At 40.8% G+C, this 22935-nt stretch overlaps 1 protein-coding gene and 1 pseudogene across 6 annotated transcripts in view; both read left to right on the top strand.

Annotated features, from left to right (window-relative positions):
- The window catches only part of BBS9 (Bardet-Biedl syndrome 9), a 296326-nt gene that overhangs the window by 93870 nt on the left and 179521 nt on the right, over window positions 1–22935 (top strand). For all 6 annotated transcript variants that reach the window (XM_027766864.1, XM_027766861.1, XM_027766860.1 and 3 more), the window contains 3 exons: window positions 11455–11539; window positions 20934–21117; window positions 21716–21845. In XM_027766864.1, the coding sequence (XP_027622665.1) occupies window positions 11455–11539; window positions 20934–21117; window positions 21716–21845 (399 nt within the window). The remainder of the gene's footprint in view (window positions 1–11454; window positions 11540–20933; window positions 21118–21715; window positions 21846–22935) is intronic.
- LOC102496089 (histone H2A.Z pseudogene) lies at window positions 4449–4891 on the top strand (annotated as a pseudogene).

The raw sequence follows: 22935 nt of genomic DNA, 5'->3' as shown, positions 1-22935 counted from the left end.
TCAAGTGGTAAGAAAAGAAGTTTTTTTTTTTTTTTTTTTTTTTTTTTTTTTTTTTTACTTTATTTTAAAATTTTATTTGGAGAGCCTGGAGTCTGACTTCTTAAACTACTGATAGATTTTGTAAATGGAAACCATCTCTGTGATGACTGCCTTTCCGCCCACTTATTTTTAAAGAAATCTCCAAGAGAACAACCACCACAAGTTCTTCAGTCAAACGCTCATTGCTCGATCTCGCTGGCCACTGCCCATCTATCCACTCTGCAGCGCGGCTTCTCCTCTCCCTGGGGCTCAGACGCTCCTGCCTTCAGTCCCCATCCCCAAGTCCGTGGGCCGTTTTTGCTCCGGCGCCCCGGCCTTTGCTGGGCTTTCCAGCTGGCTGCACCCTTTCCGGGCATTTGCTGGACCAGTGCATGTGGGCATCCTGGGGAGTGCCAGGTGCTGGGGTGGGCCCTGCGGTGGAGGCAGCTCGTCCTGCCCGTGGAGAGCTGACGGTGGAGCTGCTGTTGGCAGTGGGAGCCTACGAGAGACCAGGAGGTTCCAGTGTTTCTGAGAGAAGCCTGTTGAGCCTCCAGAAGTTTGCCCTGAGTTCGGCATGTATCCCAGTGATCCAAGCAGCTGCTGACTGAACTGTGTCTGGGCTGTAATGCTTTTGTCACAAAATTGGTGGCAGGAGCCCAAGTCCCTCGCTGCTGGCCGCTGCACCTCCGACGTTGAATGCGAGTCCGAGTGCCTGCTGGAACACTTGGGTTTCTGTCCCTGCGTCTTTCCATGCCTTAGGCTGTAGTCTGCTGATCTTTTCAGTCCTGGGAATGTGAGCTATGGGGCTGGCGAGTCCAAAATCCACAGGGCAGGCTGGTGGGCTAGAGACCCAGGGACAAAAGGGTGTTAGCCTCCATTTGAAGGCAGACTATTTCTGCTAGTGTTTTATTTCAGCATTTCCAAGTCTGCTTGGAATTGTTTGGTTTTGGAAATAGATTTTCATGCACATTACTGGTCACAGTTAACAGGAGTTAAGGAAGAACCATAAAATAGATGCTATTGTAAGTTTGTCATCATCTAAATTTACTGCCAGTTACATGTAAGTAATAAAATACTCTACTGAGTTGTTTTCCAGGAAGGAAAATGGTCCGGGCTTGGAAATCAGGAGTCAGTTTTGGCTGTGTGTCTGCCTGCTGTTTTGATGTTAATGAGGCCACTTAAGGGGTTCACTTATTCCTCAGACAACATAATAGCTCTTTGTACTTATATAAGGAGCTTAGACCCATCAAGGAGCCTTAGGTTTCTGCTGCAATCTCATCAATACCCATACCATCCTCTGGTAGTTGGTCTGCAGGAAATGAACCACCTATGGCATTAGCTGCCTGAGGTGAGCACTGTGAGGAGGCCAGCCCTGGGATGGTGACCAGCGGGTGCTGTCACTATGACCTGGACCGGGGTTGGCACGTGAAGGCTAGTTATCCCGCACTGTTGGAAATGCTGGGCAGTGAAGGGTCTTGGTGGCGTGGAGGCGTCTGCAGCAGCTGCTGGTGGGGTTTTGGCATAGTTCTTGGGAGCTGAGGCCTCACTCCTACCTTTCTGTCTTGTTTCCCCGACTCGCCCTTCCTGCTGTGTGTCCCTCCTCTTTGCGTCCTGGCCCTCAGGTCTTCCCCTGCACAGCATCTCCCCCCTCACCAGCATTAGCTTTTTCACTCACCCTGTAAAGCTCAGCTCTGACCTCCCAAGCCTACCCCATGGGCATGTCTTTCCAGCCCTGTTACTCTGTCCTGCTGTGTGTTTGCTGGCCCTCATGTGGCCTCTGTCAGCACCAGGTGTCTAGAAGAGGCTCAGTTGTCTGTGTGTCTGTCTCCACACCTCCCCCAAATCAGATATTGTAGTAGGTAGTTTTTATTATTTATTTACTCTTTAAAAATCTTTACAGATTCAAAGGCATAAAAACTATGCCCAGCATCGTCTTCAACCATGATAGAATTGAACTTAATTTCAGAAAAGAAAACCACTTGAAAATAAACAAATATATGGAAAATAAATAACCTACTCCTGAATGACTTTCACAACTACTGAAGAAATTAAGACTGAAATAAAAAGATTCATTGAAACCAAAGGTTGCAAGTATACTAGTTTCCATAATCGGTAGGGAGAGCAGTCATAAGAGGGAAGTTCATAGCAATTAGTGCACATAAGGAAAAGATGGAAAGGCGACAAATGAACCACCTAGCAGCGCACCTCAGGGAATTGAAAAAACAACAAAACCCCCCAAAGTTCCAGGAGAAAAGAAATAACAAAGATTCGAGCAGAAATAAATGAAATTCAGAATAAACGAACTATATAGAAAAGAAATGAAACCCAAGCTGCTTATTTGACAAGATAAACAAAATTGATACACTGTTAGTTAATTAAGCAGGTGTGAGAAAGGAATCAGATAAATCAAATTTGCAATGAAACAGGAAATGTAACAACAGAACAAAAATATGAAAGATCATTAGAGAATACTGTGAGCCACTGTACACCAACAAACAAGAAAACCTGGATGAGATGGACAAATTTCTGGATGTGTGTAATCTACTAAGATCGAATTGGGAAGACATAGAAAACCTGAATAGACCAATAACAAGCAATGAAATTGAATCAGTAATAAAAAAAACCTCCCAACAAAGAAAAACTCAGGTTTCCGATGGTGTCACTTGTGAATTCTACAAAACTTGACCCACATTTAGAAACTATTTCTTTCTTTCTTTTTTTTTTTGGAGAGGTTTTTGCTATAAGGTGCGTGCGCTTGCCAGACAGACAGAGAGAGACAGAGAGGCAGAAAGCGAGAAATCATCCCCCTGGGAGGGGGGGGACGGCCACCCCACAATCCCTTCTCCTCCATTCTCCTCTCGGGATCTTGGGCACGCATGCACACGTGCCCGGCATGAATTTAAGCCACCGGGTCCAGGACTCGAACCGCGGTCAACTACGTGAGAGTCCAGCGACATAGCCATTATGCTAACTGCTATTTCTAAAGATCAAAAAGGAAGGAACCCTCCCAAACTCATTTTAAGAAGCCTCCATCATCCATATTCCCAAAATAGAAAAGGAAATTAAAAAAGAGAAAACTACAGACCAATATCTTTGATGAACATAGATGCAAAAACTCTCAACAAGATATTAGCAAATTGTATCCAGCAACACATTAAACAGATTATACAGCACAACCACGTAGGCTTTATTCCAGGGGTGCAAAGATGGTTCAACATATGCAAAACCATAAATGTAGCACACAATATTAACAGAAAAAAGGACAAAAACCATGTGATCATATCAATTGGTACAGAAAATGTATTTGATAAAATACAACATCTATTCATGATTAAGACTCTCAGCAAAATTGGCATAGAAGGGACATTGTTCAACACAATAAAGCCATATGTGAAAAGCCCATAACTGACATCATACAGAAGGGGGAAAAGCTGAAAGATTTTCCACTAAAAATTGATACAAGACATGGCTGCCCACTTTCTCCGCTCCTTTTTAATATATTGGGTCATTGGAAAAGTCATGACACATTTTTCCATAGAAAAACACATCATGACTTTTCCAATGACCCCATAGTACTAGAAGTCCTAGTCAATACAATCAGAGAAGAAAATAAAATAAAAAACATTCTAGGGAAACAAGAGGTGAAATTATCTCTATTTGCAGATGACATGATTATATGCATAGAAAATCTAAAAGAATTCACAAAGTCCTGGAAATGATAAATGAATAAAGTAAAGTGGTAGGATAGGAAAGGAACATACAAAATCCTATAGCATTTGTATATGCCAACAAAGAACAGACTGAAGTACAAATGAAAACAATCCCATTTATAATTGCCATAAAAAGTATAAGATACCTAGGAATAAACTTAACCTAAGAAGGAAAACTATGCAAAACTAAACAGAGAAATAGAAAAAGACACAAAAAAGTGGAAAGACATCCTATGTTTCTGGATTGTAAGAATTAATATAATCAAAATACCAATTCTACCCAAAATAATCTACAAATTTAATGCAATCCCAATAAAAGTACCAGTCTTCACAGATTTAGAAAAAACAATCAGGATTTGTCTAGACTCATAAAAGACCCCATATTGCCAAGGCAATTCTGTGCAAGAAGAGTGGAGTAGGTAGCATCTCATTCTCTGAACTCAAAATATATTATAAAGCTGTGATAATCAAAACAGCATGGTACTAGCACCAAAAACAGTCATGTGGACCAATGGGACAGAATAGATACCCCAGAAATAAACCCCCCAAAATACAGCCCACTGATTTTTGTCAGAGGGCACCAGTCAATCCAGCAGGGAAACGAAAATCTCTCTGGCAATTTGAATCGTGGTGTGATGAAGGAATAGCTGGTGGCATCTCACTGTATTTCTGACTAGCCTTTTTTCTGCCTTGCTTGTATGAGTTTCAGCAGAATTTGAAATGGCTGGCAATAAGGCTGAGAAAGACTCAGAAAGGCCAAGACAAAGGCAGTTTCCCGCTCACAGAGGGCCAGCTTGCAGTTCCAGTGGCCTGTATTCATCAGCACCTGAAATCTAGGACTACCAGCCATGGATGTGTGGGCGCGATGGCTGCTGTGTACAGCGCTGCAACCCTGGAGTACCTCACTACAGAGATATTTGAACTGGCAGGAAATGCATCAAAAGACTTAAAGGTAAAGCATATTACTCCTCCTCGTCACTTGCAACTTGCTATTCGTGGAGATGAGGAATTGGACTCTCATCAAGGCTACAATTGCTGGTGGTGGGTTATTCCACACATCTACAAATCTCTGATTGGGAAGAAAGGACAGCAGAAGACTGTCTAAAGGATGCCTGGATTCCTCATTATCTCAGGACTCTCAATACTCTAACAGCTGTCCAGTGTTGGCGATTCCAGGGGACTGCATCTCTGTGGAAAACACAGTTTTGCCTTTTTGTAATTCTATTTGAGCAAGTTGGAAGTTAAATTAGCTTTCCAACCAACCAGATTTCTGCATCGAGTCTTAGCCATATTTCAGTGTTACTGTGGCTTCAAAGAAGCTATTGATTCCGAAGTAGTGGGTTTTGATTGAGTTGACTGTTTAAAAAAAAACTGTTTGGATTTTAATTGTGATGAGGAAGTTATAGTAACAAACATTTGGTTTTGTACAGACATTATATCCACTCTGGTGGATAAGCTCAATAAAGGTCATATCCCAAACTGAAAAACAAAACAAAACAAAAAAACCCAAAACATCTCTTTAACAAAAGGTGCTGGAAAAACTGGGCATCCACCTGCAGAAAAAAAGAAAGTGGACTCCTGTCTCTCACTGTTAACAAAAATCAACTCAAAAAAAGATCTAAACCTAAGACCTCAACTATAAAACTACTGGTAGATAACACAGAGGAAACTCTTGGGAACATTAACATAGGCAAGGACTTCTTAAATAAGACCCCCAAAGCACAATAATTCTAAAAACAGACACGTGGGATTGTCATAGGATGGGAGAGTGTTGACCTGTGTTGTGAAGTCCTTGGATCTTTGGGTCCAATCTGGACCCACTAAAATTAGAGACCTGTCCTTAGGTGAAAAATAAAGCCACAGCCACAATAAAAGTAGGTAGAAAAGAGAATTTAATAGGAAAGAAAGATTTTAGAAAAGAAGTACACCCAAAATACTTTTGCTAGGTAGCAACTTCTGTGTTTGGAACTGGTTTAGGTGTTATTTTTATTACCAGAGGTGATCATGAATATTTAATGGTGGAAGGTTTGTCACACTATCGATGTCCTTTATTTGAATTCCAGGCTTTCTCCTGCCAGGGCCTAGGTGGGAAGAAGACATCTCATGGAAGGTCTGGTTGTAACTCCTGATAAATTGTGATTGATGTGACATGTGTCCTTCCGCTATTCTCTTAGGGCTGCCCTTATTACTAACTGCCTACTACAGGATTATATCAGATTAAGAAGTTTCTACACAGCAACAGACACAGTAATTAGTGTGACTTGACAACCAGTAGAATGGGAGAATATATTTGCATACTATGCATTAGATATGGGACTGGTAACCGGAATATACAGGGAATTCAAGCAGCTTACCTGAAAAAAAAATCAACACAATGGAAAGATGGGCAAATGATCTGATCTCCTTAGATAACTCTCTAAGGAGACATAGGAACGGCCAGGAAACAGGAAAATATGCTCAACATTTCTTATTATAAGGGTGCATTTGAGCTGTGAACAGTTCCTTTCAGGGACTAAGACAAGATTTTCTGCTGAGACTTCACCCTCCAGATCCCATTCTAGAGTAGAGAGGCAAAAACACAGGCCTTCTGAGATGTCTGCTGCATTTGAGCTGTCAACAATTCCTTTCAGGGACTAAGACTGAAGATTTTCTGCTGAGATTTCATCCTGCAGATCCCGTTCTAGAGTGGTAGGGCACTCCCTGTATCCTCTCTGACTCTTTCTCTGTCTTTTAATTTCTTTTAAAGATAAAGTGTTTTCTTGGCTCTCAGACCCTTCTTTATCTTGTTAATTTTCACCTTTCTCCCCCTCCCCCCCCACTTAGGAGAGGCAAAAATGCAGGCCTTCTGAGCTCTATTTGAGCTGTGAAAAATTCCTTTGTATGCTGTGCGGTTTTCATTTTTTGCTTTAATTTGTTTTTTTCATTTTTTCCTCTTTGTTTTATTTTCAGTTTTCTTTTACCTTCATCACTTTGCTGTTCAGCCTCCACACTGAGTGTCTAGATGGGTCTAAGTGAACTGTAGCTAAACATCTGAATACAATTAGAGTCAGAATATTCCTCAATTCCCACTGAATCCGCTGCACAAAGGGAGAAAAATGGAATGGAAGAGAGATTGCAGATCACCTCCTCCTGCATGCCTCTGAACACTCAGACTGAACTTCAAGAAATTAGGAAGAGTTGTATAACCCATAGGATGACTAGAAATCACCACAGAGACACAGGAAATATGAGAAACCAAGAAAATACCTCTTCCCTGGGGAACGAATAACTCCTCTTTGTTATAGTCTAATCAGTGAGAAATAAGAGGACATCCAGACATAGCCAAATTTATTGGAGTTTATTAAGCCAGTAGCATAGGGGGGACTCATGTCTCTCAAAACTCCGCAGCTCTGAGTGTAGGGAGAAGGTTGTTTATGAAGGCAAAGATCACAAATTTTTCTCCCAGATGACATGATGATCACAAGGACAGGGTGTGGTGGACTTGGAAGGGTAGGGAGTAGGGTTTTAAGTGGTAAAATCAAAAGTGCATTATAGAAGTAGAACAACCAGGTCAATTATCCCTAAGGGTATGTTTCATCACTACCTAAACATAATGCCTTCTCAGTGGCCTCCATGGCTCTGGGCAAGGTCCAAGGACTAGAGACTGTACCTTAAGGCAACTAGGAGGAGTGGGGTTTTAAGAACAATAGAAATGTTAGTCATTCTTATGCAAAAAGGAGAAGGTGAGTTTTTAGTTATAGGAATCTAACAGCTTATAATGGAGGTGCTTCTCCAAGATGGAGTAGCTCCTGCTTTATTCCCCACTTCTCTTGGAGGCGCAACTCCATTTTGGAGGAGCACTTGCTTTACTCTTCATCCACAGATAGTACAATGGAACTCGTCAAAATGTCTGATAAGGAATTTATAATATTCATAGTGGCAAAGCTAACAGAAATGCAAGAGAAGAGAGACAATTAACTCCAGATGATGCAGGAGAAGATAGCTAATGAGTTCCAGGAGATGAGGAAGTTCTTGCACTATCTGAAAAAGGAAATACACACCATAAAAAAGAATCAAACAGAACTGTTAGAGATGAAGGCTGTAGTACAGGAAATCAAAAACCTCCCTCAAAAGTATTAGTAACAAACTAGATCATACAAAAGATCGAAACCAGCAGTTAGCGTAATGGCTATGTCGCTGGACTCCCACGTAGTCGACTGCGGTTCGCATCTCGGACCTGGTGGCTTAAAACTCAAGCCGGGAGCATGTGCGTACGTGCCCAAGATCCCGAGAGGAGAATGGAGGAGAAGGGATTGCGGCGTGACCATCCCCCCTGGGGGGTGATATCTCGCTTTCTGTCTCTCTGTCTCTCTCTGTCTGTCTGGCGAGCGCACGTGCCCTATAGTGAAAATCTCTCTCAAAAAAAAAAGATCGAATCTCAGATATAGAAGACAGAATTGCTTTCCTAGAAAAATTTAGCATGAAGACTGAGAAAATAGCCCCCCAAATGAAAGTAATATATGAGAAATACTAGATACTATTAAACATCCAAACATCTGGGTAATTGGTATCTCAGAAGGTGAAGAAACTAATAAGGGCATTGATAATCTATTCCATGAAGTCCTGGAAGAAAACTTTCCAAACGTAGAGAGGCATTCAAAGTTCCAGTCAGAAGAAATATAAAGGACCCCAAATAGAATGAACCCAAGAAGATCTTCTTCAAGACACATTATAGCCAGATTGACCAAACTACAGACAAATACAAGATACTAAGATTGGCAAGAGAGAAATGTCAAGTTACCTACAAAGGACATCCCATCAGGCTAACAGTGGACTTATTATCGGAAACAATGCAAGTGAAGAAAGAATGGGAAAATATATTCAAAGTATTAAGTGAAGAACAATTTCAACCAGGAATACTATACCTGGCAAGATTATCCTTCATGTGAAAAGAAAAGACAAGAACATTCTCAGATAAACAAAATCTGAAAGAATTTACCAACACCAGACCAGATCTCCAAGAAGTTCTGAAGGGAGTGCTATATCAGGAAAACTAAATATAGATTCACAGAAATAAGAGTTCAAAAGCAACTAAGAAAACGGCCAACTTAACGGTAGGGACAAGTCCAGAGTTCAATGTTATCTTGCAGAATTTAAACAGAAAGTTCAGACCACAACAGAAGATAAAGTACATGAGACTAAACTGGTGAAAGAGAATTTTATGAGTTTTGACTAAAACATTACTGATTTCCCTCTATGCTTTATTTTCCAGATTTAAGGATTTTTGTCTTCTCTTGAGCTGTTGATAGGTTCATGTACCTACTATTTGAACAGAATCCTAACCTATTTCCTGACTTTAAATCTTAAGTAAAGTTCTCTTAACATTTTTTGATTTTGATTTATTAAAGCTAAAACTGCTTTTCTTGAAATTAAAAAATATATTAAAAAATACCTATTTAATGACCACAGTAAGCTATATAGCTTCAGCGAGGTGCTACTTGATAATATATTCATTGTACTCACAGAATTTTATGCTGAAAGTCAGACATGTGTTCACAGATATGTATAAATCAGCTTAACTTGCTATTAAAAGTAGTTAGATTTATAATTAAGATATTTTGTGGATCAATAAAATGTGGGGGGAAAAAAGGAATGGAAAGCAACTGTAGATACCAGAGACAGTATGGGAGGAGAGTGGGAAATGGCAGAGAGTGAGAAATAGGGAGGAAATATATATATCTCATATATATATATGAAACAAGAAGTGAAAAATTATTTGTTGACAATAACATGTATGATTAAGCCACTATACAGTGTATTCTGGATGGAAAATCACATTTTGTATGTCACAATGATGTTCAGTGAGTGAACATAAAATAAATAAATTTAAAATGAAAAATATTCCTTATAAGGGAGACACAGATCAAAACCACAATGAGATACCACCTAACCCCAGTCAGAATGGCTAGGATTAAAAAAATAAAAAGAAAAATGATTAAGTGCTGGCAAGGCTATGGTGAAACGAGAACTCTCCTACACTGTTGGTGAGAATGTAAGTTAGTTCAGCCACTGTGGATAACAATATGGAGAGTCCTCAAGGACCTACAAATAGAACCACCATATGTTCCAGCAGTCCCACTCCTGGGTAGTCTACCCAAAGGACAGGAGCACACTGTCACAAAAGTGCTTGCACATCCATGTTTATTGGGGCATTATTTACAATTGCTAAGATATGGAACCAACTCAGATGTCCATGAACAGATGAATGGATTGAAAAATTGTGGCACACTATTTTCCATACACACTATGGAATACTACTCAGCCATCAAAAACAAGAAGACCCTGGCATTTGATAGAAAGTGAACAAATATGGAAGATTTACTGAGTGAAGCAAGCTAGACTATGAAAGAGAGGCATTGTATGTCCCCACTAATATATATATATATATTAGTGGGGGGAGAGGGTAGAAATGGGGGAGGGTGAGAAGGAGGGACTCAAGAGGAAGAGGAAAGGAGCAAAACATGTAAGGGACCCAAAATGGAAAGCAATCTGTTGACTATAATGTATATGTAATGTTTTTGACCAAACCAATATGCAGTGTATTTATGATGGGAAAATTCATTTGGTATCATGTAATAATATACAGTAATTGAATGTGTGTGCATATATATATATATGTATATAAGAAAACTAAAAAGTATACACACACACACACACACACACACACACACTCATATATATAGAAACAAAGAGAAAGAGAGGGAGGGTGTGAGAGAGGAAAGACCAGCATCATGAGATCTTAACAGGGTTTCATGCCAGGGTCCCTCTGAGCCTTCCCAGGCAGCCAGGGCCATGGGTGCATGTGCCTGATGTGTACAGGTCCACCAGGGAACCAAACCAGTGACCTCCCATATGGATCCAGTGTCACTTGAGCTGTGTGTTACTCTTCCACCAAGTTAGCCCTGCAATTTATTTTTTAATCCACTTAATAATATTCGAGCTAGAGTTTATGATTCTTATTTTATGGATGGCAAGCTAAGACACAGAGTGGTTAATTTGTGTAAGTGGTTTAAGTGGGGATTAAATTCAGTTTTTCTTAATTCTGTAGATTATTTATTAATTTCTACTAGCTCTGAGTACTTTGCATTATTTGCATTTTTTTTCAGTCTATTTGGTACTTAAGAGCCAGATCTTTCATATGTATTATTATTTGTCATAGAATTCTGTTGGAAGTGCTTTGATGGGACAGCAGTTTTCATAGTATAAAATGATTGTGATGCATGGTTGTAATTTTTTTTTTTTTTTGCTATAGGGCACGTGCGCTTGCCAGACAGACAGAGACAGACAGACAGAAAGCGAGAAATCACCCCCCGGGGGGGATGGCCACGCCACAATCCCTTCTCCTCCATTCTCCTCTCGGGATCTTGGGCACGCACGCACACGCGCCCGGTGTGAGTTTTAAGCCACCAGGTCTGGGACTCGAACTGCGGTCGACTACGTGGGAGTCCAGCGACATAGCCATTACGCTAACTGCTGGTCCCTATGGTTGTAATTTTTATCATGACAGTTTTACGTGGTCTCATGTCATCTTATCATTCAATAGGAACTCAATCTTAAATTTTGTAGTTATCATAGTCAAGGAAAAGGTGATTTGTAACATTGACAGATTATGTGTTTTTAGGGTTTAAAATAATTTATACTTTTTAATTGTGAAGTCACTTACAACTTCTCCATGTCTTTCACACAGGTACCAAGTACTTGCTTTTGCAACGGATGCAGATAAAAGGCAGGAGACGGAACAGCAAAAACTTGGTTCTGGAAAAAGACTAGTTGTAAGGATTTTTAACAGTAAATAAAGATTTCAGTGATGCCATATATAATCACAGATGTTTGTTAAGAATAAGCATTCTTGGGAAGAAAATTAAAAATGTGTGTGTTTAAGCCATTTCCTCTCTCTCTGTCTGTATTAAATGACCCAGGAATTTAGTGGGCAAGTGTTGACCATGACACATGCCTGTCATGGTCACAGTGTATAAAGGTATAAAGGTGTGTAAAGGCATATCACTAGGCCTGTTGATGTCCATACAGGGTCACTTCAAACAAAGGTGACTGTAAACCAATGAAAAGATAGACGTTTAGAAAGTACCCATTTCATAGGAAAAATTATGTACATCGTTTTTGTTTATAAGGTCCATTTTCTCTGACTGCTTTTCAAAATTTCTCTTAATTTTTTTTTGAGCTATATTTTTAAAAATGTAGCAGCGTTGCTAGAGGGTGTGTTCACTCACTGGAAAGACACACACACACACACACACACACACAGAATGAGGTGAGAAATCACCCCTACGGGGATGGCCATGCTACAGTCCCTTTTCCATTCTCCTCTCTGGATGAATGCACATGTGTGCACATGTGCTCTGTGTGTTTTCAAGCCACTGACTCTAGGACTTGCACTGTGCAGGTAGCCAGGCAGGATACACCCTTCTTACCCATCATGCCTTCAGGTGACCCTCTTATCACTTGTTTTGAGCAATCAGGTTAGATGTGTACTTTTCTTATTTTTTTTAGCTTCAGAATTGTTGAGCTTCTTGTACCTGTGGATTTATGGACTTCATAAAATTTAAAAACTGGCAATTAATTCTTCAAATATTTTGCTACTAATAGGCATGTGACCCAGTGTATAAATAAAAGATAAAATATTCTCAGCCCGCAAAGATAGAATTACCTCAAAGACAAGGTCGAAGTTTGATAATTTGAAGAATAATTTGAAGAAATAAATGGTGATGTCTTTGTTTAACCGAAGTTGGGGAATAACTGGTGCCTGTGAGCTCTTCCTTATCTTCAGCACCTCCACAGGTAGTTAGACTACAGAATGGAGCTAAAATTATAATGGAAACGGTGTGAGCCTGAAAGAAATTTAACAGAGAAATTGGGATTTAAATACTAATATCAGAAAAGGCTATACAGAATTTTCTGTATCAGAGTATAGAAGTTAGGGAGGTGGTAGGAAGGAAGGTTAACTTTAAGAGTCAAGAATGGGAAGATGCATTTTTCTGGCTGTGCTAGAAGATGAAAGATCACTACAGCCCTGAGCAGTGCGAGGAAGCATTGAATTAGGAACAGCTGAAGTGCAGACATTAGAACAACGAGGTCTTGAGAGCTATAGTTACTTATTTTTTGAGAAAATTTGAGCAAGTTAACCTTACTAAATCTCAGTTGCAAAATAGTGATGATACCCACGTTACAATGTTGTCAATAGATAATTTTATGTGCATATACGTAGCACTTAGCAGAAGGTCTGGAATATGAAGATGATAATGACGATTGGAGTGCCTCTGACTTTCTCTTCAGGAGTATCTTCTTCTATGAGGCCCTTATAATCTGCACCCCGCCACTTGGGGCTTCTCATGCCACCCACATAGTCCATGGACTTTTTTTTTTTTTTTTTTTGAGAGGTTTTTACTATAGGGCGCGTGCACTCACCAGACAGACAGAGACATAGAGACAGAAAGCGAGAAATCACTCCCCAGGGGGGATGGTCATGCCGCAATCCCTTCTCCTCCATTCTCCTCTCGGGATCTTGGGCACGCATGCACGCACATGCGCCTGGCGTGAGTTTTAAGCCACCGGGTCCAGGATGCGAACCGCAGTCGACTATGTGGGAGTCCAGCGACATAGCCGTTACGCAAACTGCTGGTTCCAGTCCATGGACTTTCTTAATTCTAGGCTTCTGCATCTGGTTTTTCTTATGCATGGAATATCATCTCCTTGCTCGTTCAGTTATTTATTGGTACTACTCCATGCCTCATGCTGAAGATGTATTCTGAAAGCAGTTACCTTTGAGGGATTTTCCCATTTTCTATTAATTACTGTGTAGAGTAAGAAATAGAAATGAAAATTTTTTTTATCTTACGTGACAGTCACTTGGCAGGACTGTGATACCATGGAACATTGTTGGATCTGTTGAAGAAGAAACAACCTATCTAGTGGGATACCTAAAAAAAAAAATGTTTATTCCTTCACAGAGGGAGGGAGAGAGAGATATATAGATATTCATTTCATATAGGGCTTACACGTAACTACCCACTGGCTAGCCCATCAGTTATCCTTTAATGAGATTTAAATTATGAGAACAATATATTTACCCATGTCGTTACCATTTCTAGTATTCTTCTTTAATTTGTATAGCTCCTTATTTTTATTTGGTGTCATTTTTTTTTTCTCCTGAAGAACTTTCTTTCATATTTCTTTCCATATGGTCTGTTGGTAGTGAATTCTTTCTGTTTCTGATTGTTAGAAAATATTTTCCTTTTATATTTTAAAATATTTTTGTTTGGCATAGAATTTTTTAAGTTGTTAACTTTTTCTTCCCTAATACTTTAAGGGACTTCTCCAGTGTCCTTTTTAGAAAGATTTTTGTTATAGGGCACTTGCGCTTGCCAGACAGAGAGAGACAGAGAGAATAAAAGCGAGAAATCAACCCCCAGGGGGGATGGCCATACTGCAGTCCCTTCTCCTCCATTCTCCTAGTGGGATTTTGGGCACGCACGCACATGCACCTGGCATGAGTTTTAAGCTACCAGGTCTGGACTTGAACCATGGTGGAATATATGGGAGTCCAATGACTTAACCATTATGCCAACAGCTGGTTCTGTCCTCCAGTGTCCTTTGGTTTGCATTGTTTTTGATGAGAAATCTGTTTTCATCCTTATCTTTATTCCTCTGTACCTAATGCCTTTTTTCTCTGGGTCTTTTTTAAGTTGTCTGCTATTCCTCATTTTAGATTGTAAGTAGTACTTTCCTTTCTTTTTTTATCCCCCACTCCCTTTTATTGCTTAGCTTTTGTTGAACTACTTCTATCTGTGAATTTATAGTTTTCATAAAATTTAGAAAAATTTTAGTCATTAATTCTTAAAATGTTTCTCTGTTTTAAGGATTTCAATTTTATATACATTTAGGCTTGAAGTTATCTCACAGTTCACAGATTTTCTTTTAATTTTGAAAAACTTTTTTTCTCACTATTTCATTTGGGATAATTTCTATTGCTATGTTTTCAAGATTATGAATCTTTTTTCTACAGTGTCTAATCTGGTACTAATGCCTGTTTGGTATAAATTTAATCTTTATAAATTTAATTTGAATGTTTCTTATTTAACTTGTATTATGTTTTACTATCCTTGTCTAATTCTAATATCCATATCAGTTTTGGGTTAATTTCAGTTTATTAACTTTTTTTTTTGAGAGGTTTCTGCTATAGGGCACGTGCGCTTGCCAGACGGACAGAGAGAGACAGAGAGATAGAAAGCAGGAAATCACCCCCCAGGGGGGATGGCCATGCCGCAATCCCTTCTCCTCCATTCTCCTCTCGGGATCTTGGGCACGCACGCACACGCGCCCGGCGTGAGTTTAAGCCACCAGGTCCGGGACTCGAACTGCGGTCGACTACGTGGGAGTCCAGCGACATAGCCATTACGCTAACTGCTGGTCCCCAGTTTATTAATTTTTTAAAATTAATTAATTTATTTACATTTAATCACATCTTTACAGTGTCAAACATTTCTTTTTCCAGCACAAATACTATGCATGTCAGTCAACCCAAAGATATTACTGTATAACTGATCAGCAAATAGCTTCTCATTTTTTTGTCAGTTAAGCATACTTTTACTTGTTTTTTCCTTCCTCTTTCTCCTCTCTCCCTTCCATACTAAACTTTTTTTTCCCTTATTTTATTGATTCACAAAATACCTTAAATATGGACAAACTAGAATCTAGTTACAAGTGCCCTGTAATTTTCTTCTGAAACATTTTTTTAAAATTTACTAATTAATTTACATTAATTCCCTGAGTGTTATTGCAGCATACAAAATGTGATTGCCCATCCAGAATATACTGCATAGAGGCTTAATCATATATGATATCATCAGTAATTTTCCATCTCTAGTTTTATATATATACATATGTATATATATATCTTACCCCTATTTCTCACCCTCTGCCATTTCCCATTTCCCACCCTCCTCCCACACTATCTCAGGTATCTACAGTTGTTTTCCATTCCTTTTTTTCCCTCACATTTTTTTTTCTTTTTTTAGGGAGAGGTTTTTTGCTATAGGGCGCGTGTGCTCGCCAGACAGACAGAGAGAGACAGAGAGACAGCGAGAAATCACCCCCCCAGGGGGGATGGCCATGCCACAATCCCTTCTCCTTCATTCTCCTCATGGGATCTTGGGCATGCACACACATGCTCCCGGCGTGAGTTTAAGCCACTGGGTCCGGGACTTGAACCGCGGTTGACTATGTGGGAGTCCAGCGACATAGCCATTACGCTAACTGCTGGTCCCGTCCCCCACATTTTATTGATTGACAAAATTTCTTAAATAATCTAACTACTTTCAATAGCAAGGTCAGCTGGTATATATATATCTGTGAATATATGTCTGACTTTAGACGTGATACTGAGTAGAATGAATATACTATAAGGTAGCACCTAGTTGATTCTCTTTAGCTTACTACAGTCATTAAATAGGTATTTTAAAATATATTTTTAAATTTCAAGAACAGCAGTTTTAGCTTGGATAAATCAAGAAATGCTAAGGAACTTTGCTTAAAGTTTAAAGCCAGGAAACATGTTAGAATTCTGTTCAAATAGTAGAAACATGAACCTAATGGGAGCTCAAGAGAGAACAAAAATGCTTAAAACCGGAAAACAAAGCCTAGGAGAAAATCAGCAATGTTTTAGTCAAAAGTCATAAAATGCTATTTCACCGGTTCAGTCTCATGTACTTAATCTATCTTCTGTTGTGGTTTGATCTTCCTGATTAAATTCTGCGATATAATATTCAATTCCAGACTTGTCCCTATGATTAAGTTGGCCATTTTCTTGGTTTTTGAACTTTTATTTCTGTGTGTCTGTATTCAATTTTCCTGGTATAGCACTTCCTTGAGAACTTCTTGGAGATCTGGTCTGGTGTTGGTAAAGTCTTTCAGATTTTGTTTATCTGAGAATGTTCTTGTATGTTCTTCCCATATGAAGGATAATCTTGCCAGATACAATATTCTTGGTTGAAATTGCTTTTCCCTTAACGCTTTGAATATATTTTCCCATTCTTTCCTTGCTTGCATTGTTTCTGATGAGAGGTAAGCTGTTAGACTGATGGGATATCCTTTATAGGTAACTTGACGTTTCTCTCTTGCCAATCTTAGTATCTTGTCTTTGTCTGTGATTTTGGTCAATTTGGCTATAGTGTGTCTTGAAGAAGATCTTCTTGGGTTTATTCTATTTGGGGTCCTTTGTATTTCTTGGGACTGGATCTTTGAATGCCTCTCTAGGTTTGGAAAGTTTTCTTCCAGGATGTCATGGAATAGATTATCAATGTCCTTAAAAGTCTCTTCGCCTTCTGGGATACCAATTATCTGGATGTTTGGATGTTGATGGTATTTAGTATTTCTTGTATATTATTCTCATTTTTGGGGGCTGTTTTCTCAATCTTTGTGTGGATTTTTCTAGGCTGGCGATTCTGTCTTCTACATCTGAGATTTGATTTTCAGTATGATCTAGTCTGCTTTTAATACTTTCAAGGGAGATTTTTATATCCTGTATTATAGCCCTCATCTCTAACAGGTCCATGTGATTCTTTTTAATAGTGTGTATTTCCTGTTTTAGATCTTGAAAGAATTTCCTCACCTCCTGGAACTCATCAGCACCTTTCTTCTACAGTTCATTGTCTCTCTTCTCTTCCATCTCTGTTAGCTTTGTCATTATGAATATTCTAAATTCTTTATCAGACATTTCCATGAGTTCCATTGTACTGTCTGAGCATGAAGAGGAATTATTCTTTTCCCTTGGAGGAGAGGTATTTTCTTGCTTTTCAATATTTCTTGTGATCCTGTGGTGATTTCTAGTCATTTGATGGATGGTGCGTTTCTTCCTAATTCTTGAAGTTCAATCTGAGTATTCAGAGGCGTGCAGAAGGAGGTGATCTGCAATCTCTCTTCTGTTCTGTTTTTACTCTTTGTGCATCAGACTCAGTGGGAATTGAGGAATTTTGTGACCCTAATCATATTCAGATGTTTGGATCCTGTTGACTTGGACCTGTCTAGACACTTAGTGTGTAGAAGCTACTTGAAACGAGTCTTGAGAAGGAAGTATCAGGAGAAAATCTTCATTTTTGGTCAAGGAAAGCAATATTTCACCTCTATTGATTTTTTAAAGATTATTTCATGAGTGAGAGAGACACAAAGAGAGGGACAGACAGACAGACAGTATGGCTGACATAGCCTGCATGCTGTGACCATCCTGGCCTCAGTCAGCTGTGTCGTGGATGTGCAGGTGCCTGGGTGTCAGGCCAGTCTCTGATGTGAATTCTGGGCTTTCCCATGTGGGTTGACCTAGCCAGAGCTTCACATTTTATTGCTGTGCCCCTGTCCTCACTCCACTTCAAGTTTATTTACTCCACAAGTGAGAGAGACAGAGATAGAGAGAGACAGAGCTGTAGTAGCCCAGTGGGCTTTGGTGCTGAGTCCACCCCACCCTGACCTCAGCCAGCCTGGGTCAGGGCACACATGTGCTGGGTGCTCAGGGTGCTGTCGGCATCAGAGCACACGTGGTCCGGGTGTTCAGGGCACTGTCGAGGTTGGAGCACGCATGTTCCGGGTGCTCAGGGCGCTGTCTGATTGTGAGGCGGTGGTGAAAGAGAGAGAGAGAAAGAGAGAGAAAGAGAAAGGGGAGAAACAAGCTGCCTGGTCTGGGACTCAAACAGTGGTCAGCCATGTGGGAGCCCGGCACTTTGACCACTACACCACCTGCTGGCCCCTCCTTTTTTTTTTTAAAGAATTATTTTATTTATTATTATTTTAAAATTTGCTATATGATGCATGTGCTCAGAGAGAGAGAGAATGAGAAAGCAGTCACCAGGTTCTGGACTCGAACCACGGTCGGTCATCTGGGAGTTCAGCGCCCCAACCACCATGCCATTTGCTGGCCCTCTTCGTGTTGTTGATAATTTGGAAAGAATCTGATGAGGTCCGGAAAGAACCCGTTTCCTTTGTTGGGTGCCAGATATCTCTGTGTTCCTGTAGCTACTCCTGAGGTTAGCCCTGGGGTGCAGGCTCAGCTGCTTTGAACCTGTTGGACGCTGGGGTCTTGACTTTAGGATTTGTCAGGTGGGAGCAGAGAGGTTCCTGGTCTAGGGTTGCTTGTTCCCCACTTCCGAGGCAGGAGCCTTCTTCAGGCCTTGCCTAGTTCCCTCAGGATCATGGGTTTCCAGCCTGGCCAGGAGGCATCCGCAGTGCCCCTTGCCCTCCGTGCTGATCCTGCTTGGTTCTCTTCCCCCCTTGCCAGTTCCCTTACGTGGATGTGCTGGTGAGGCCTTAACCGAGTGTTCGAGGGGAACCCGGCGGTCTGCAGAGGTTCTCCGTGGTGCTCTTTCCTCTCTGGGCTGCCGTCCTGTGAACTCCTCTGCTCTGGTTCCCGATCCTGAGCATCATCTCAGTTCAAGGACTTTCTGGCCCTGTGTGGGCCCTGCCCTGTGCCATGGCCCGAAACCTCTCTCAAGGCAGGGGCAGTCATGCCGTTCACCTCGTCTGTCCTCCCTTGTTCAGGGAGTACGGTCCTCCGCTGTCCGATGTGTGTTTGCACACTGATGTTTCATGTATTTTGTTCATTTGTGGTTGTTTCAGGTGGGGTGGGGAATCCTTTCTCTACACTCCATCTTGATTGGAAGTGGAAGAATTTTTTTAATTAATAGGCTAAATAAGTGTCAGAATAGTTAGTTCAGAATAAGTATATTTCCCTGAGGGCAGGTCACAGTGGGGCACCTTGTACCCCGTCAGCCCAGTGCGTTCAGTGGCTGAGTTTAGACTGTGGCCTTGGAAATGTGGCTTCCTGTGCGCCCTGAGGAGTCATCATAGCCTGAGTCACAGCCGCTGACCGCCTGGCGAGTGCTGCCTTCCACAGCGCCATGAGGACAGCCTTCACACCTGTGTCCACGGACTCTGCTGAGTGGTCAGCCGCGCATGAGCCAAATGGCCCTGAGCCTTCCTGCTGCGTTCTGGCTCAGCTTGAGGCAGTCGGATGCACCCCCTGTTCTGTGCAGTGTCCTCCCATGGACATTGCTGTATACATGGGGACGTTTGCTTTTCTAATCATCCCTATTTGTTTTCACACCTTTGGCAGGTCTCTCAGTATCTAAAGTAGGTAAATACCTAAAGTCTTGGAGACAAGAAATCACACAAGAATGCAACGTCTGTGTCTTTTTCTTTGATCTGTTATTTGTTGGTTGTAGCTGACTCCAAGGGCCTCTTACTTCTCTGTGTCCATTTTCTTTGTGAAGCTTTCCCCCGCCACAGCCCTATGCCATACAGGCCTGTCAGCCATTGCTTTTCAGAACCACTCCTCTTTGCTCACGTGTCTTCTTGATGGGAAATGTTAATGGCTTGGAAGGCACGTGTCCTACACTGCAGCCGTCCTTATTTGGTTAGCACGGCCACGTCTCAGAGCTGCAGTGCTCACTGGAGCAGCCCCCGCGTGGGCAGGGCTCCAGCCGTGCTGCCACAGAAACTTCATAGCTGCTCTGTACATGCGTATTGATACGCTTTTAAGTTATCTTTATATCAAAGTATTACATTTGTGATACTGGCCTTAGGGTTTACATGTTTAACTTTTTTCTTTTTAAAGTAAATATAATAGCATTCTTTGTTTTCTTTCTTTTTCTTTTTTTTTTTTTCCACTCTAGGGTGTGTGTGTTTGCCAGAGGGAAGGTGAGAAAGCATTGCCCAGGGAGTGGCCCTGCCTCAGTCCCTTCTCTCCCATTCTCCTCTTGGGATTATGGGCATGTACGTGTGCCCAGTGTGGTTTTCCCAGGTCCAGGACTTGAACCATGGAGTTGGCCATGTGGGATCCAGATGCCTTAACCTCTGTGCCTCATGGTAGGCCCACAATAGCTTTCTAATGGAAGTTTTTCAGGATGCAGATAACTTTTTATGAGTGTTTTTAAACCATGGAATAGCTAATATTATTTTGCAAAAGATCAAGAAACCTATAGAATCTATAAAATCTAGAATCTATAAAGTATCATAAATGTGGTCATAGCAAAAATACAAGAGGAGATTAGCCGATCTTTGTATTTCTGATTTGTTGTAAAGCAATTCTAAAACTTATATTGATATGAAAGTGATTATTATTTATTTATTTTTTGCAACTACATTGACCTGGGACTTGCTTTGCAGATGGACTGGACTCTAAATATTGGGGAGCAAGCCCTGGATATACGTGTCGTCTCTTTCAGCCAGTCAGCATCTTCAGTGTTTGTTCTTGGTGAGAGGAACTTTTTTTGCCTCAAGGACAATGGACAAATTCGATTCATGAAGAAGCTTGACTGTAGCCCAAGTTGTTTTCTCCCATATTGCTCAGGTGTGTAGAAAGACTTCTCCATCCGTCAGGACTGCGTCATGTTCATCAGAAAAGGCATACTCATACACATATTTTACACATCTGGGAAAGTAGTTTTATAGTGAACATGTGATGAGAACTTTAACTTTCAGAGTTTGCGTAGAAGTTTGATGTAAAGCATACATTGAGTTTTTCATCTTTTCACTTTATACAAAGTGACTTGTAGAATTGGCCTCACACATACATGAGTGGTTTCCATCATGTGGCCGTCGAAGGTGCTTCTAAGATAACAGGAGACTCTTCTACAAGCTGAGTGGTAATGGCTACAAGGATGGCTCCTCCGTGGGAACACGTAGTGAGCCACTGGCCACATGTGTCACATGTTAATGAAGGCCCATGCTTCCTAGATGAGGTGCAGAGTGTTGGCCGTTATCTGCTTAGGTTCCAGTCCACACACTGATTTCTCTTTGACTTTGTTAGTTTGAAGTTGAAAAATGTTCTATTATTTAAAATCTTCATGCATTAAAATCAAGATATTAGAATTAGTCTGTGTAATAAATTAGCTCGTGTTTTAAATGGCTGTTTTCTAATATCCTCTTTCCGTATTTTCAACCTACAGTTTCTGAAGGAACAGTAAACACCTTGATCGGAAACCACAGTAGCATGCTGCATATTTATCAGGACGTGACCCTGAAGTGGGCCACTCAGCTGCCCCACGTTCCTGTGGCCGTGAGAGTGGGCTGTTTGCAGTAAGTGGTTTAACTTAACACAGTTTTAGTAGAGTATCTTAGTAAAGATCTCTAGAAGTTTTATGAAACAATGGCAAGTGATTTTGCTTTTAAAAAAGGCAAGTGACATTGTAGTGTGAATGTCGATAATAAAAATAATTTAAAATATAACTTTTATTGGAAAGGAAAGATATAAAAATCTTCAATTAGCATCATTCATCATTTTCACTTTGTATTTCTAGCAAGGTATACTTTGTAAATTAAAGATCAAAGTTGTTGAAGATGTCATCAAAGTTGTTGAAGATGTCAATCTATTGGTTTACCCAATAGATTGTCTTCTTTAAAATAGGAAAGGGTTTTTCCCAACATTGGATGGGCCCCACAGAGATCGTTTATTGCTGTACGTAGGAATGTTGTACCTGGCCCTCGGCAAGTCTGACTGGCGATGTCAGCGATGCCAGGTGAGCCAGAACTGCTGGCCTTGCTGGGTGTAAGCAGCTTGGATTTCAAATAGGGAAAGGCAAAAATCCATATCTTACCATTAAATTTATAAAATTTATCAAAGATGAGAGCTATGAGATATCTAATGAGTAATTTTTCAAGCATATTGGTGTAAAAGTCAAAATCCTGACAAATTCTTTACCATTGTAGATGATGTTTGGGAATTAAAAACCTTAGCAAGTATGTGGAGTCCATCTTTCTGTAACGGTGCATAGTCTCGGTCTGCTCAGTTCTGCTTATTTAGAATACTTCAGTGCACATTTAAAAGACGTGTGTAGAATTTTTAAAAGTGCATTTCTTTGATGTGAGAGAGAGAGTTCCCCGGGCCGCCCTCCCCAGCCGTCCGGCTGGCTCGGCTCTCCAGAGCATCTCGGGCACTCCTGAGGCGTTCAGGTCCACCCCAGGCCTGAGTGGGGGCCTGCCCTGTGGCCTCGTAACTTTTAGCGCTGCCCTGCTGCCTGCACCTCTGTGGCTGGGCCGCATGTAGAAGTTTTTAGTGACACCGGAAGCATCTGACCACAGTGAGTGATTCCCTCTGTTTAAAGGCCTGATATGTAAGGGACCAGCAGTTAGTGTAATGGCTATGTCGCTGGACTCCCATGTAGTAGCC

This window comes from Tupaia chinensis, unplaced genomic scaffold, assembly GCF_000334495.1.
Source record: "Tupaia chinensis unplaced genomic scaffold, TupChi_1.0 Scaffold143756_1, whole genome shotgun sequence".
NCBI classification, from domain to species: Eukaryota; Metazoa; Chordata; class Mammalia; order Scandentia; family Tupaiidae; genus Tupaia; species Tupaia belangeri.
This window is presented reverse-complemented; position numbering and strand designations above follow the sequence as displayed.